At 49.5% G+C, this 14,309-nt stretch overlaps 1 protein-coding gene across 20 annotated transcripts in view; it reads right to left on the minus strand.

The window, feature by feature from the left end:
• Window positions 1–14,309, minus strand: part of AAK1 (AP2 associated kinase 1) — a 135,437-nt gene that overhangs the window by 79,994 nt on the left and 41,134 nt on the right. For all 20 annotated transcript variants that reach the window (XM_006119088.4, XM_006119086.4, XM_006119085.4 and 17 more), the window contains exons 3-4: window positions 3,727–3,845; window positions 864–972 (exon numbers count right to left, since the gene is read on the minus strand). In XM_006119088.4, the coding sequence (XP_006119150.2) occupies window positions 864–972; window positions 3,727–3,845 (228 nt within the window). The remainder of the gene's footprint in view (window positions 1–863; window positions 973–3,726; window positions 3,846–14,309) is intronic.

Raw genomic sequence — 14,309 nt, forward strand, 5'->3', positions numbered from 1 at the left:
CCTCTCCTCTGCCACAGCCGGGGAAGAGACTCACTCCTCTGGCCCCAGAGAGGCCTCTCCCCCAGCCATGGCAGCGTCACGTGCGGCAGCCCTGAGACCTGGTGTGAGGCTTATTAGGCAGCTGCGCAGCTAAGCGGGAACAGAGGCCCCTCCCCCTTATGCAAATTGTCTTATGAATATACATAAAGATTTATGCAAAATTCATGTGACTCTGGTTTTCCATTCTAGATGTGCTCATGGGGGCCATTAGTGATACTTCAGGAACGTAGCACTCAGACCCGTGAATGGCTTTATGTTTCCCGTGAGCCCAAACTGCAGCTGATCTTAGACAGGTGAGCCTGCAACCTTGTACTGGACTCCACCTTGAATCTCGTACTTCTTGATGGGGATGGGGAGGCAGCACCAAGCGTCCCCACCCTGGGGGAAAGTCTATTTAAGGAGTGGAAAGCAATCAGGTCTTGGTCTCCAGCTCTGTGCCTTGGCTGGGGGAGACCAGAGTTTCTGGCCCAGCAGGACAGGGTGGTAAGGAGCCCCAGAGAGTAGGAAGGTGGGTTAGTGGCTTGCTCAGCCCTCGGGGGGACAATCCCAAGGAGATTTCTGTGATCCAGCCCTTCACACCTGCTCCTAGCCAAGGGAAGGTGCTGGGCTGTGCTTCCATATTGTTATTCTTGTGTGCCAAGGAAAATTGTTCCTTTTATTGTGGGCCAGGATTGTCGACTGGCGTGGTTACGAATTATTCGCCGATGCCAAGGAAGGGTGGGGCCCAGGAGTAATTTTCCTAAAAAGAAAACTACAGAAGTGCTTTGAGAGTTTCTAAGGGGGTTACTTGTCTCCATGAGCAACAAACGGAGCTAAACACTCACCTCGGCAGAAGTCCATCAGGATCAAGACTTCCCACACGTCACCGCTGCTCACCGAGTTTATACTAGAATCAATGTACCCCACAATGTTCTTGTGTCCTGAGAGATCCCTCTGCAAGCAAAGACATGTTCACATCACAGCAGTGTCACATTTTAACAGGTCGATCTGCACAGCACAGACTTCCCAGCGCGTCTAGTTGCTGTGTTAAGGAACAGGTCACTTGGCATTAGCCATCACAGAGAGGAAGTTGGTGAGATTTCAGTTCAGCCTTCGTTGGGTTTCCAGGCCAGCGAGACTGAGGGCAAGAAGTCTTGAACAACAAGCCACCCAGCTCCCTGAATAATGTGCTGTGCCTCTGCCCATGATAATAGCTTGATCCAGTTTTCTCATCTTGCCGATTGAGTGCTCCGGGGTGAATAACCTAGAGCAGCACTTACCTCTGCGCAAGGCAGATGGAGCCAGCAGTAGCCTTGTATAGGACAAGCTCCATTTCCTCTTTGATCGGGGGAGGGCACAGGTTATAAAACTAACCCGTTTATAACGCAGCTCACTCCTGTGGGGCGACTTCATTAAAATGGCTTCACGGGTTCTATATTTAGCTATTTTTGCATTACATACGCTCATCACCTTCCAAGAACTGCCCCTTTCTAGCACCCAGGTTTGCAAACATGCTGAGATACAACTACCAAAGTGTGTTCTTTCCTTCCGCACAAGCTCATCAGTAACAGACTCTTCACATCAGCTTCCACCTACACTTGCCACCACCCAACTTTATTACCCTCAGCTATAGCCATCGCCTTCCAAGGGTAAGCACAGGTGTAAACAAGGCAGAATTTGGAGCCAAAGGTAATGCACGGTTGCCCTGCAGTTAAGTCGTCCATGCATGAAGTTTAAGCTAGAAGAGAACTCAGTTAGCTCTCCCAGGGCTGCATCAGTTCTGCAGGTCAGATGCGAAGCAAGAGTTTCACATAAACAGATTAAAACACAGACAAGGATCAGACCTGCTGAATAAGGCGTTACCACTTTTACACTGGCTTTTCAGGTCTGACCACATTAAGAGGAGATCGTGCAGATAGTTTTGTTCCACAGGCAACAAAAGGAAGTGGACAAATAAAATGCAAGTGAACACACTTTCTGGGTATAAACTGAAAAAAAAAATCTAATACAAGATCAGCTGTCAGCGGTACCCACAAAATATTATCTAACGCGAAGGTCACGTCCCCACGGAAGTCGTGTGCTAACTCCTGAGACTCCTGTTCAGAGTGTCACAGCCTTTAAGTAACTCACCAGTTATCAGCAAGAAGCTGGTGAGTTAGAGCACTAGCTGTTGTTCTCGGTAAAGGATTCCACCCTTTCCAAAGGCTGCCCCTCATTGGAATTCACAGTGGGATAAGGCTCCAACTTTTAGGGCAAGCTGCTAAATTCAAATCAGGGTTCAGAGGCCCAGAGGGAGGACCCTGGAAGCAGCCCCACCCTGCACTGAGAAACACCCTCTGAACTAGTTGACCGAATGCAAAAAATAACCAGCAACCCAAATTAAAATATACCTGCAGTTAGCCTACACTATGACCAGCTACTTTGAATATTCCAGGACTGTTCGAGGCCATTACAGGCAGTTACCTTTGTAACAGCTACTCAGCAGACACATGTTCACCAGACATTCTTATCAACATCTGTCACCGACTCCACTCTGAAGGTCAGAGGCTGCTCTGACTCAGATCCATCTGTTTGGATGCTTGCCATTCACACGGTGATCCAGTTCAACCGTGCTAAGCTCAGAGCTGCCTCCTGGGTTTAAAACAATATTTGTTAAGCCCCTCCCCCCAAAATCAGGAGACTCATGGATTTTTTGGAGTCAGATTATAAGAAATATTTTGGGGTTGTTTTTATTCACCCTCTGGATTTTGAGACTTCAAGGTTCTCCTGTTCCACAACAGCCACGAGAGCTAGAGACTTGCTTTGAAAAAGAATGAAAGGGGAAATTCTCAATCGCATGACTCCAGGAGGTGGGGGGGTTTTTTTTTTTAAGTATTTTTCTCTCACCCACACACACACACACACACACACACACACACACACACACACACACTTGCCCGATAGCACCTAAACAGAGCACTACTCCCAATTTCTCCATTTTATCTCTTTTCTTTAAGGTTTATTGAGACACAATCCTATTTCAGGTTCATCCTCTTTTTCCAGCTCATCTTGGTTCAGTCTCTCTCAACAGTCGCTCAATTATGGCAGTTGAGAACTGTACTTGCACTGGTGATTTTGCCACTTTTCTGTTTGCTTTTATGAGAAGCAATCCCATTCCAGGCACATCCCATTTTCTGACCCAGCAATAATTTTTTTTTAAATGGGAAACACGAAGGATTTTTTTTTGTTTGGGGGGGGGGGGGGGGGAGAAAGAAGCGGCTTGCCCACTTTAAGGGCAGCTATTCCCAAAGGAAAAACTGTTGACCAACCCCACACACCCCCTCCCAGGGAAAAGTTGTTGAGCAAAACAAAAAGAGGACAGGGAAAAGAACTTAAGAAAAAAATAACCCCCGAACAGTTTGCCCTTTTATCAGGAGAGCAGGCATTACCCTTTTAAGGGTGGCCATTTTGAACTCTGTTCTCCGCGGCACACCTCCACTGCCTCGCAGCACATCGGTGTGCCGCAGAACACACTAAGAAACGCTGGTTTAGGAGGACCTCTCAAACAGACAAACTCTAAAATATACAGTAGATATTTATTTCTAAAAAAGGGGGGAAATAAATATTGCAAGACTTGTGATAAAACTACGAGTGCGTGGAGAACACTGACCGCTCATGGCCCCAAATGACATGCCTTTCCATCAGGGTCCCTAATGCCACATGACTTACCATGATCTGAATCTCTCTTTTGCAGACTTGCAGATCGTGCTCATTGTTGACGTACATTCGTTTCAGGGCACATTTCATCCCATTATTAGTCCTCACCAGAAACACGATAGCAAATCCGCCTGCAAGAGACATGAAACAGCTCATTCAGGAACGGAGAAACCCCTTGATTCCCACTTCCAAGCCTTGCCCCTTGGCTTCTGGCTGTTTTCACTGCCTCACTGATGTACGCTGAATAAGGAGGGTATTCTCTGTCACGCTAGGAGAGTGGCTGACAGTATATTTTATCTCTACTTACACGGTTGTTTTGGGGAAATAAGAATCTGAAGAGGCAAATTTTCAATTAGAAAAGTCCAACAAACAACTACTCAAGTTACTTAACATGCCACATGGTCTGTTACTGTGCCATTAGTTTCCATTATGGAGAGGAAATCTGGAATATAAACAGCAACCTTGAGACATGAGAACCACAGACATGAGAACCACAAAATATTCACAGCCTTTACTAAGGGCTTTAACCTGAGTGCATTCCCAGCTTTCAAAGCACTTTAACAAATTGCATTAGAAGCCCAGCTCTTGCCACATGGAAACACAAACACATCTCCTGTGCATTGTTTGACGGCAGCACTTTGAAAAGGATCACACAATTCATTTTGTGGTCATGACTATTAGCGAAGTCACAACCCCTACACCATACACAGCGGCCTTCTGAGGAAAGCCTTTCATCTTGGCTGCCAGGGCTCAGAAATAGAAAGGCAAATGCTTCTTGCTCGGAACGCTGGGATGGGACTAGGAAGACTAAAGGATTCTCTCACCAGAATTCTGAACGTGGCTTTTAGGGATCAAAACAAACGTGGACGGCCAATTGCTGAAATGATGCAGAATGATCAAAAGGGAACACAGCAGCATGCTACAAATGATGGGCCTAGCAGCAGGTTGTGGACATGTCTTTAAGGAAATGCCTGCTATAGTTGAGGCATAATGTATCTGAGCTACTACTCAGAATGTACAACCGGACTTTGTAATTCAGGCCTTCTCTACATTTACTGCTGTGGGAATCGATCTCCCAGGTATCGATTTAGTAGGTCTAGTAAAGCCTCGCTCAATCGACCGCTCTTTGTACCCCCATCGACTCTGGTACGCTACCAGAGCAAGAAGCATAAGGGGAGTCATTGAGAGAGTTTTTCCTGTCCACCCCCCAGCCCTCCTTGCAGTGAGGACAAAGTGGTAAGTCCAACTAAGGTATGTTGACTCCAGCTATGATATTCACATAGCTGGAGTTGCATTCCTTAATTGGCCATTGCCCCCTTAGTGTAGACCTAGCCTCAGTGTCTCCTTTAGCCCACCCCAATTTAGATGAGGCTCCAACACGTCAGGGGCTATACTTAGTACTGAAGGGTATGTCTACACTACCACCCTAGTTCGAACTAGGGTGGTTAATGTAGGCAACCGGAGTTGCAAATGAAGCCCGGGATTTGAATTTCCCGGGCTTCATTTGTGTAAAGCCGGGCGCCGCCATTTTTAAATGTCCGCTAGTTCAGACAAGGAGTAACGGTTCCACGAGGAGTAACGGTAGTTCGGAATAGGAAGCCTAGTCCGAACTACCTAGTTCGTGCCGCGTGTAGCCGCGGGCACGGAGTCCGAACTAGCAGACATTTAAAAATGGCGGCGCCCGGCAATATGCAAATGAAGCCCGGGAAATTCAAATCCCAGGCTTCATTTGCAACTCCGGTTGCCTACATTAACCACCCTAGTTCGAACTAGGTGGTAGTGTAGACATACCCGAAGAGATCATCCATGTCTCAAAGAACTACAATCTAAACAGAAAGGGAGGCAGATTGAGGGGCAGGACAGTATAATGGTTAGAATGCGAGGAGTTCTGACACATTGCATGGGTTTGGGGAGGTCTCACTGTACCTCAATTCCAATCTGTCAAATAGGGATAATAGTAACTTTCCTACTATTGGGGTGTGGTGAGCTGCATGGTGACTGACTACCATTAACCCCATTTTACAGAATGGGGAAAGAAAGGATGTGTCTGTACAGCACAGAAAAACCCATCCCAGCCGACTTAGACTCATGGGCCTATTTCATTGCTGAGCAGACTGTCAGGGCCCTTCCATGCTGTGGGATCCTACAGCCTGGGCCTTCTACTCTACTGGCTGTCTGAGTGTCACATCTGGCTACAGATGGGGGTGCAGGGTCGGGGGCTTCCTGATGCACCGTCACACCCCGCTATACCGATAATGGAGTAACAACGCACCCACCAATTAGTGCAAGATCACAGCAGTGATGGGGTGGCAGGTCTGCAGGCAGGAGGAGAAGGCAGGCCTTTTAGGACCCTGGCACCACGCAACTGGACATGCTGAGCACAGAATGTGTATAAACATTTTTTTTAAAAATGCATTCTTGGGCACAGAACAGCCTTGTTTAGTAAATTCCCAATCCAGTATGGAAAACATCCCTCCACATGGCTGTGGCTCTAAATTAAACACATTTGGGAGGGTAACCAATTCAAAAGTAAAATTAAAATCTCATCTAATCTAATGGGGGAGGTGGGGCTGAGGAAGTAAAAATAATCCCCATTGCAAGCTCAATTCATAAATCCCGAGAAGCAAGTGTTTCCTCACCTGTGTGTGTGTGTACAGCACCTAGTACAGTGAGGATCTCATTCATGACCAGGGATTTTAGAAGCGGTGGTAATATAAACCCCCAGCAAAGCTGTGCACCCCCGCCAAAGGGACTACGAGAAACAGTCGTGTTCTGCATTCTGGAAGGACTCAGGAACACTCTTTGCTCAGTTCTTGCACAGGGCACAACCCATCTTCCAGTTGGAGCACCAGTCCTGTGAAACATAGGCCCGTTCATGCTATGGAGTCTGCAGGTTCCTTCTGGGCAGGGAAACATCTGGTCATTGCTCCTCACGAAGGGATCGGCAGGAATGTACTTCTCTGTAGCAGGCTCCGAACAGCGGCTAGGGCTGACCCTCCCGGCTCCAAGGTGGCGTTTTCACCCACACATGCTGCTTTATTGATAAGCTAGTGATCTGAGCATGCCCAAGAGCTGATCTCCCTGCAGGTATGCAGCCCTGATCTGTACAGACGCTCATTAGAAAGCCTTTCGCGAACAGAGACCATGCTGGTATGACCTCCGGGGCCAAGATCTACAAGGGGGAGCACCCAGGAGTCAATGTGGCTAAGGAAAGAGCAAAGTTCAGCTTGTGAAATGGAATCAAATTCCATGGCAGCAAGAGAGAAATATGGAATCTTGTGGGGGAAGCCAGACGTTGAAATTCATTGCTGAGATGCCTAAGACAGCTCTTTTAACACACCTGAGAGCAGAACGAAGGCAACGTTTGCTTTTTGTTCTGATGCCGTGGGCGTCTTAAGTACTAAGCCCGTGAAATCACTTATCTTAGACTTCTCCCCCGCTCCCAGGATCTTACCATAATCATGAAGGCTGGCTAAAGGAAATTTCTTCTTCATACAACACACAGTCAACCTGTGGAACTCATGGCCAGAGGATGTTGTGAAGTCAACAACTATAACAGAGTTTTTCAAAAGAGCTAGACCAATGGCTGTTAGCCAGGCCGGATAGGGATGGTGTCCCTAGCTTGTTTGTCAGGAGCTGGGAATGGGCGACAGAAGGTGAAGAAACACACAGTTACCAGCCCCAGGAGAATGGAGTTTTTAAGGCTGGAGAAGCCAACTGGAGACACTCACAAAAGCGGCAAAACCTGAACCTATTTCAGCTCCAGAGTCATGAGTCTATTTGCGCGGAGTAGAGGGAGAAATGAGAAAAAGAGCCGGTGGTACGAGCCCACCGCTGTCTCGTAACAAGCAGTAGAATGGATTCCACCACTTTACATATTTAGCAGCAAGCATCTCTCTTTACAGGGCTTTCAAAAGGTTTACAGATACAAAGGGAGACAGAACACTTAACTCAGGCAGGCTCTTTGTGAAATATTCATCTTTGCCTGGGATCACTTACCAACCTTATCTGTGACCTTAACTGCAGATACGGAGGTGGGGGAAGTCAATGAAAAATTAAATGGCTTTCATAGAGCACAACTGGGGCTGGCACCAGATGCCTCAGAGCTAGGTCTAGGCTGTGAGCGTATGGGTCATAACCACGTATTGGGGGCCCCGTTGTACCAGTGTAGGTTTTTTTCCATTGTTGCATAAAGATGCACCCGCCACCTGCGGAGTAACATTTAAGCATTAAATCACTTGCAGACCCAGAAGAACAGATGGCAATTGGAGGTTTCGCTAAGAGCCCGAGGTGGAGCATGCCCCGCAGATGCGGTTCTAACCAAGGCCAGTATTTTCACAACTAAGTAATAATGTCCGGGGAAGTGGGGCCTCAATTTTTTGCGTGACCAAGTTGAGACACCTGAAAATGAAGCCCCTGTGAAGTCTCAAGTCCAGCAACAAAGGAAAATCTCAGACCTTCACTGACAAAGTTTGCTTGGCTGCTGCACAGTTTTGGAGAATTTGTTTAAACACTTTTGGCCCTGCTGCCTTCATTTCCACAAATGTCAGTGTCTAAGAAAGCAAGAAGTTACAACCCACTAAGTTAGGCTCTCAAAAGAAACTCTCCTGCAACCCCATAATAGCACATTTTCATTGGAAACACCTTAAGAAAATCAGTTTGGGCTTCTTTTGTTGAGAAGATTTTTGTTTCCCACAGAAAGCAAACACACTTTCTGAAAAAAATTGTACTTCACACACACACACACACACACACACACTTTTCCATCACAAAATAGTTGAACAAGAATTTGTGACCAGCTCTAGTCCTATTTTAATTTCAGAAACACAGAAAGTCAGGATACAAATCTCAAGATGGCCGGGATGTTAGACCGCGATTAACTGAAGGAAGTCACATGACCACACAAAATCTTAGCAGTTACGTGACTATTCAACAGTCCCTGGAGATGGTGCCAGCAGCCAGTGTGCTCCCGGCCCTACTCCCAGGAAGCCCCGACACCCTGCACTGCTGCATCTGTATCCGAGGCAGCAGCACGAGGTGGCAGGTGGGAGCTGATCCACGAGGGGAGCCAGTTTAAAAATCAGTTTCCTGCACAGACTGGCTCCTGCATACCACATTGTGCTGCTGCCTCTAACACAGAGGCAGTAGTGCGGAGCAGCAGAAGCCCCCCATCTGCATGGAGCATGTGTCTGAACTCCCTGCAGACAGAGGCTGCTCTGAGGCAGCCTCTCCTGATAGAGGCAGCAGTGCGGGGGGAGGAACTGACAGGAAAATCCACAGGGCCAGCATGTGAGGAGAGCCAGGCTAAAAGCCAGTTTCCTGTGCATATCAGCTCCCAACTATCCCCCTCCCCACACTGCTGTAGAGGCAGCAGCATGGTGGGGGAAGAGGGGTCAGGGGTGGTTTGCATGAGCCAATATGCATGGGGAGCGGTCTTGAAAGCCAGCTTCCCGTGTGTACTTCCCGCTTCTCCCCTCCCCCTCTGTGCTGCTGCCTCTATCAGAAGCAGCAGTGCTGGGGATGGTGGAGGGCAGGCAGATCCATAGATCCGTTGCTTGTGGGAAGGCTTTTAACCTGGTGCCCCACAACACCAGCTCCCACTGATACAGAGGCAGCAAGGGGGGTTGTGCGTGTAGTCAAGAAGATTAACCAAGAAGCCTAGGCTTATCACGTACTCGACTACACGTTGCCGTCCCTACATGAGGGCATTTGATCCACCATCAAAACTATCTGGAACTGTGAAGAGCTGAAGGCAGATAAGCATCAATAGACATCAGTTAAAAGTACCCCAGGAAACTGATTTCTAGCCCTACAACTCCTCTGAGAGCCCTAGAGATCTGAAGGGTGCTCTATCCCCATTTCTAACCCTTCACAGTGCAGGTCAGCAATTCCTTCTTGTAGAAAGATAGGGCTGTAGCGGCAGCAGACAAATCAATAATTCTTCTCCCTCTAGGTGCTGATCGTTTGTGGAACGCGCGCGCGCACACACACACACACACACACACACACACACACACACACACACACGACATACCCGTCAGAGACAGCTACGTTCCCCTAATGCAATTATTCCTGCATGTTGCCCTGCTTATTAAGCTAAACCATTCCTAGAGCATGGTTTCTAGAATATGCAGAAACATTTTTTTGCTGGAAGCGACCAAGCCAACAAGCACAGAAAAGCCACCTCAATTAAACTGACCCCAATAGTGGAAAGGTAGCAGACAATGGGAGTCTAGAATACATTAGAAAGTTAATTTCTGACCAAGTAGCACAAAAACATGGTCCATGCTTCATGCATGGGAACGACTTCTGTCCGAAGCGGTGGGATTGGTGTCCGTATGGTGGGATTGGCGCACTCTCTCTAGCCTGAGTTCAGAAAGATGGACAGTTTTTTTAGAATTAGCATTAATGCTTCTTACAGCGCAACTTATAAAACGTGCTGTGAAATTATACTCTTGCAGCCTTTCCTCCAGCCTCTTCAACTGACAAGACTGCAAATTCAAGCAATTCAAAAGGACTAGGTGTATTTGCAAATAATGTAAGTTGCCAGAAGAAGGACTTGCCACCCATAACAGCGGAAAGCTTCTCTCAATAGGAAATTAGTTCTGATTTCAAAACTGTGCAGAAAGAATCTTAAAACTCAATAGACTATTGGAACGTATTATGCTTGCTATCAGTCAAGGAACATGTACGGGCCAGACTCCATTCAGAAGGGCTTAATGAATTTTAAGGTCAGAAGTGTCATCACATCACAGGCCACAGAAAATGTGATTAGCCGTGTATTGAGCCTAATTTGTTTGGCAAAACGCATATTGTCTAGAAAGCCATTTGGAGACATCAAAATATGGAGACTTCACCATGCCCTGGGCAGTTGGTTCCAACCGTAATCCACTGTTAAAAACGTGTACCTTGTTTCTAATTTTAAATGTGTCTGGGTTTAACTTTTAGCCTTTCGTTTTTGTTATGTGTCTTTCTCTGCTAAATTAAAGAGCCTTTTAGTACCTGGTATTTTCTGCTGGGGAAGGAGTTTATACACTGTCATCTCGAGCTTTTGGATAAGCTAAACATATTGAGCTCCTAAAAGCTCCCGCAGTTGTAAGGCGTTTGTTTCCAGCCCAGGTTTCAAAGTTGTTTCCATCCACCTGGTTGCATGCACAGTGCAAGTTTACTACGAAGCTCCATCAGCATCCCAAGAATGCAGAGATCTAGAGCTCCGGAGCATTACCTGGCTGCCAGCAGACTCAGAATGAAAAGCACAGACTAAGAGGCAGCAAAGGTGATAGACCACAGCACAGAGATATGGCGATGCAGTAGAACACTGATGATGTTTGGGGTTTCCCCTCAACACGCCCAGCTGCTATCCCCAGAAAACCTGCAAGCCCCAGAACAAAGCTACCCCAGAGTGGAAGGCTACTTGGATCAAAACGGACCATGTGGCATCCCCATCACAGAAAGGTTTTAAGACCAGGCTGGATGAACACCTGTCAGGGACAGTCTAGATTTATTTGAAAACAACAATCGGTCTGGTAGTACTTTATAGACTAACAAAACCTGTAGATGGTTCCATGAGCTTTCATGGGCACAGCCCACTTCTTCAGATGACCGGAATTTTTCTGGTCCTATCTCGCCACCAAGGGCTGGATTTGTAACTTCAAGGTCCCTTCCAGCCCTACATTTCTAGGGGTCTAAGTCACGGAGAAGCTCCCTGTTCACAAGCGCTAAACAGCGCAATTGCACCTGAAGTCAACATGAATTACAGCTCCTCCGAGTCAGCACCAGTGTAAACTAGGCCTCTTCTCTTGGCTAAGGCCAATGTTTGGGGTCTCCCCTCGACATGCCCACCAGGCAGGGGACTGTTTTAGCCAAACTAACAGCACACAAGAGCGCATCACCCAGCCAAGTGACAGCTCTCCCAGCAAAGCCCTGCACATCACAAGGAAGTGACGGAGACCAATGGCTTGTCTACACTGGCAAGCTATTGTGCTGTAACTTTCTTGCACGGGCAGCAGTGTAGAAGAACCCGCCTACTGAGCTCAGCATGTTAAAGTGCTGGTGTAAACAGGCTCTTGGTGCTGTTAACCCCCCTGCCCGGGAGATGGAAAGATGCCGTGACCACACTGAACTGCTGCCGCGGTTCATCAGAGATGGTCAGGATAGCGGCTTTGATTCAGAATCGTGAGATTGTGACTGGGGCACTGGTTCCACATGTAAGGCAGAATGCCAGCTGACCAGTCATGAACACCACTTCCAGCAGCACTTTGGTTTTACTAAAAGCCTTCCACTCCAGCTAGACTCTCCTAGCACGGCCCCGCGCAGGCTGAAATCAGAGTAAGACATGGGCACATTTAAGACTGTCAACAGGAAGCCATCGCTACATATTAGATCTCTTCTCCAGAGGAGAGGCATTGAGTTGGGGCTATTCTGTTATCAGCATCTCGTAAATGCCCGCCTTAGAAATACAGTTAGCCAGAAAACAACACACCAACTTTCCCTCACTTGCTGTGACAACGGACTCTGAAACGCAGGTCTTGCCTTTTTAAAAAAAGGCTATTTAGAAAAATCTGAGTGTTTCATCAGGTGGACAAGGGAAGAATAGTACTGCAATGGCATCATTTTAAGGTTAGCAAGCGTACATGATGCCTGGTCTGGCCTACACTTTCATTGGCAACTGTGGAATAAACCAGTTTAACAGAAAAACAGTCGTTTTTGAAGGGCTTCTCTTTTTTCCATGGTTACTTTTGGCTTTTCAGAGAGTGGCCGATAAACGTTCCTGTGACGGGGCACTCGCGCCCCGCACCGAGAGTGCGCCGGGAGGCGCCGGGCGGTGGGACGGGGCATTCGCGCCCCGCACCGAGAGTGCGCCGGGAGGCGTCGGGCGGTGGGACGGGGCACTCCCGCCCCGTGCGGAGGACGCGCCGGGAGGCGCCGGGCGGGTACATCGGGGGGCGGGGAACACGGCCCAGCCCGCCGTGGCGGGCCCCCGGGGCACACCGGCAGCCGGCACAGGGAGCGTCGGGGGGCAGCGTGCGCCGCCCAGCAGGGCCCAAGAAGAAGGGGCCGGGCAGACGCCGAATGATGACGTCATAAGCGAGGGGCGGCCAGGAGGCGTCGCAGGGGAAGTGACGCAAGGGGGGAATGGAGCCGGCGGGGGATTTAAACCAAGGGCTGGCACGGAGGAGGGGAGCACGGTGGATGGAGCAAAGCGGGGAGAAACGGAGGGAGAGGTGAGACAGGAAGGGTCAAGGGAAGCGGGCCGGGAGGCCTGGTGGAGCAGGAAGCGGCCCAGGGCGGGGTCGTGGAGCCCGTGAGCGGGTGTGTTTTGGGGCGTTCCCCCATCCGCAAGGGAGGGACCACGGGTCCCTGCCTTTAGGGCCCTGGGCCGGGGTTCGGAGAGGGGGCGGGCCCGAACCCCCCTACTCCGCCAGCAGACCGACCGGCTCGGGTGTAACGCGAGTGTGCGTGATAAAAGGGCCACCGGCCTTAAGTGTGACTTCTCAGGCTGAACTCTCTGTACCCCAATTAACTCAGAGTGGACTCTGGGGGTGAACAGGTTTACACGTGGTGGAGAATGTGGGCATAGGTCCCTGGGCCCCGGGAGTAAGAAGGGGCTCTAGGAAGTAGAGTTACTCACAAAAAAAAAAAAAAAAAAAAAAAAAAAAGGGGGGGGTGGCGGGCATAAAACAAGGGAGGTAGGGTGATTGATCCGTTGGGTGTTTGTTTGGAAAGAACTAGGTGTTGACCACCCGCATCGTACAGTTGACCCCCCCCGAACTCATAATGGAGGTCAACAAGATCATAGAATGGCTGGTGGACAACCAGAAGCAGCAACAGCAGCATCAGAATCAGGTGTTGCGGGACATGATGACCCAATTCCAGGACCAGCAGCGGCAAATGCTGAAAGAAATCAGAGAAGGGGCGACCGCCCGAGGAACCGCACCTGGAGCAGAGACGGGCTCCCCCGGAGATGGAGAAGGTGGCGCCATCCCGGGCGCCCAGCTGCCGCTGCGATTGACAAAGCTGGGACCCGAAGACGATCCAGAAGCGTTTTTGGTCACCTTTGAGCGGGTGGCTACCGCCGCGAAGTGGCCACAGGAGCACTGGGCCACCCTGCTAGCCCCCTTCCTAACCGGTCCGGCCCAATTGGCCTATAGAAGTATGGCAGACAAGGATGCTTTGTGTTATTACAAAGTTAAAGAAGCCGTGTTGGACCAGCTGGGCATATCCCCGGAGACGTACCGACAGCGATTCCGAGATACCCGCTATGACCCGAAGGAGCGCCCACGGGCGCTGGGGCAGCGGGTCAGGGAAGCAGGCATGCGATGGTTGGAACCTGCCAACAAGACCGGGCTGCAGGTAGCGGAACAAGTGGTGTTAGAACAGTACCTCCGGATCCTGCCCGCCGAGGGGCAAAAGTGGGTTCGCCGACACTGGCCAGAGTCGCTGGAAGAGGCGATCACGCTGATGGAGCGCTTTTCGGCAGCGGAGGAAACGGGGGGTAGACACCCTCCCCCCACTCCCGCGGGGCCCCGGTGGAGCCCAGCCAGTAGCGGAGGGGCGGACACCTCACACCGGGCAGACCCACCGGCCCGTAGACC

Source organism: Pelodiscus sinensis, chromosome 28, assembly GCF_049634645.1.
Source record: "Pelodiscus sinensis isolate JC-2024 chromosome 28, ASM4963464v1, whole genome shotgun sequence".
Taxonomy (NCBI): Eukaryota; Metazoa; Chordata; order Testudines; family Trionychidae; genus Pelodiscus; species Pelodiscus sinensis.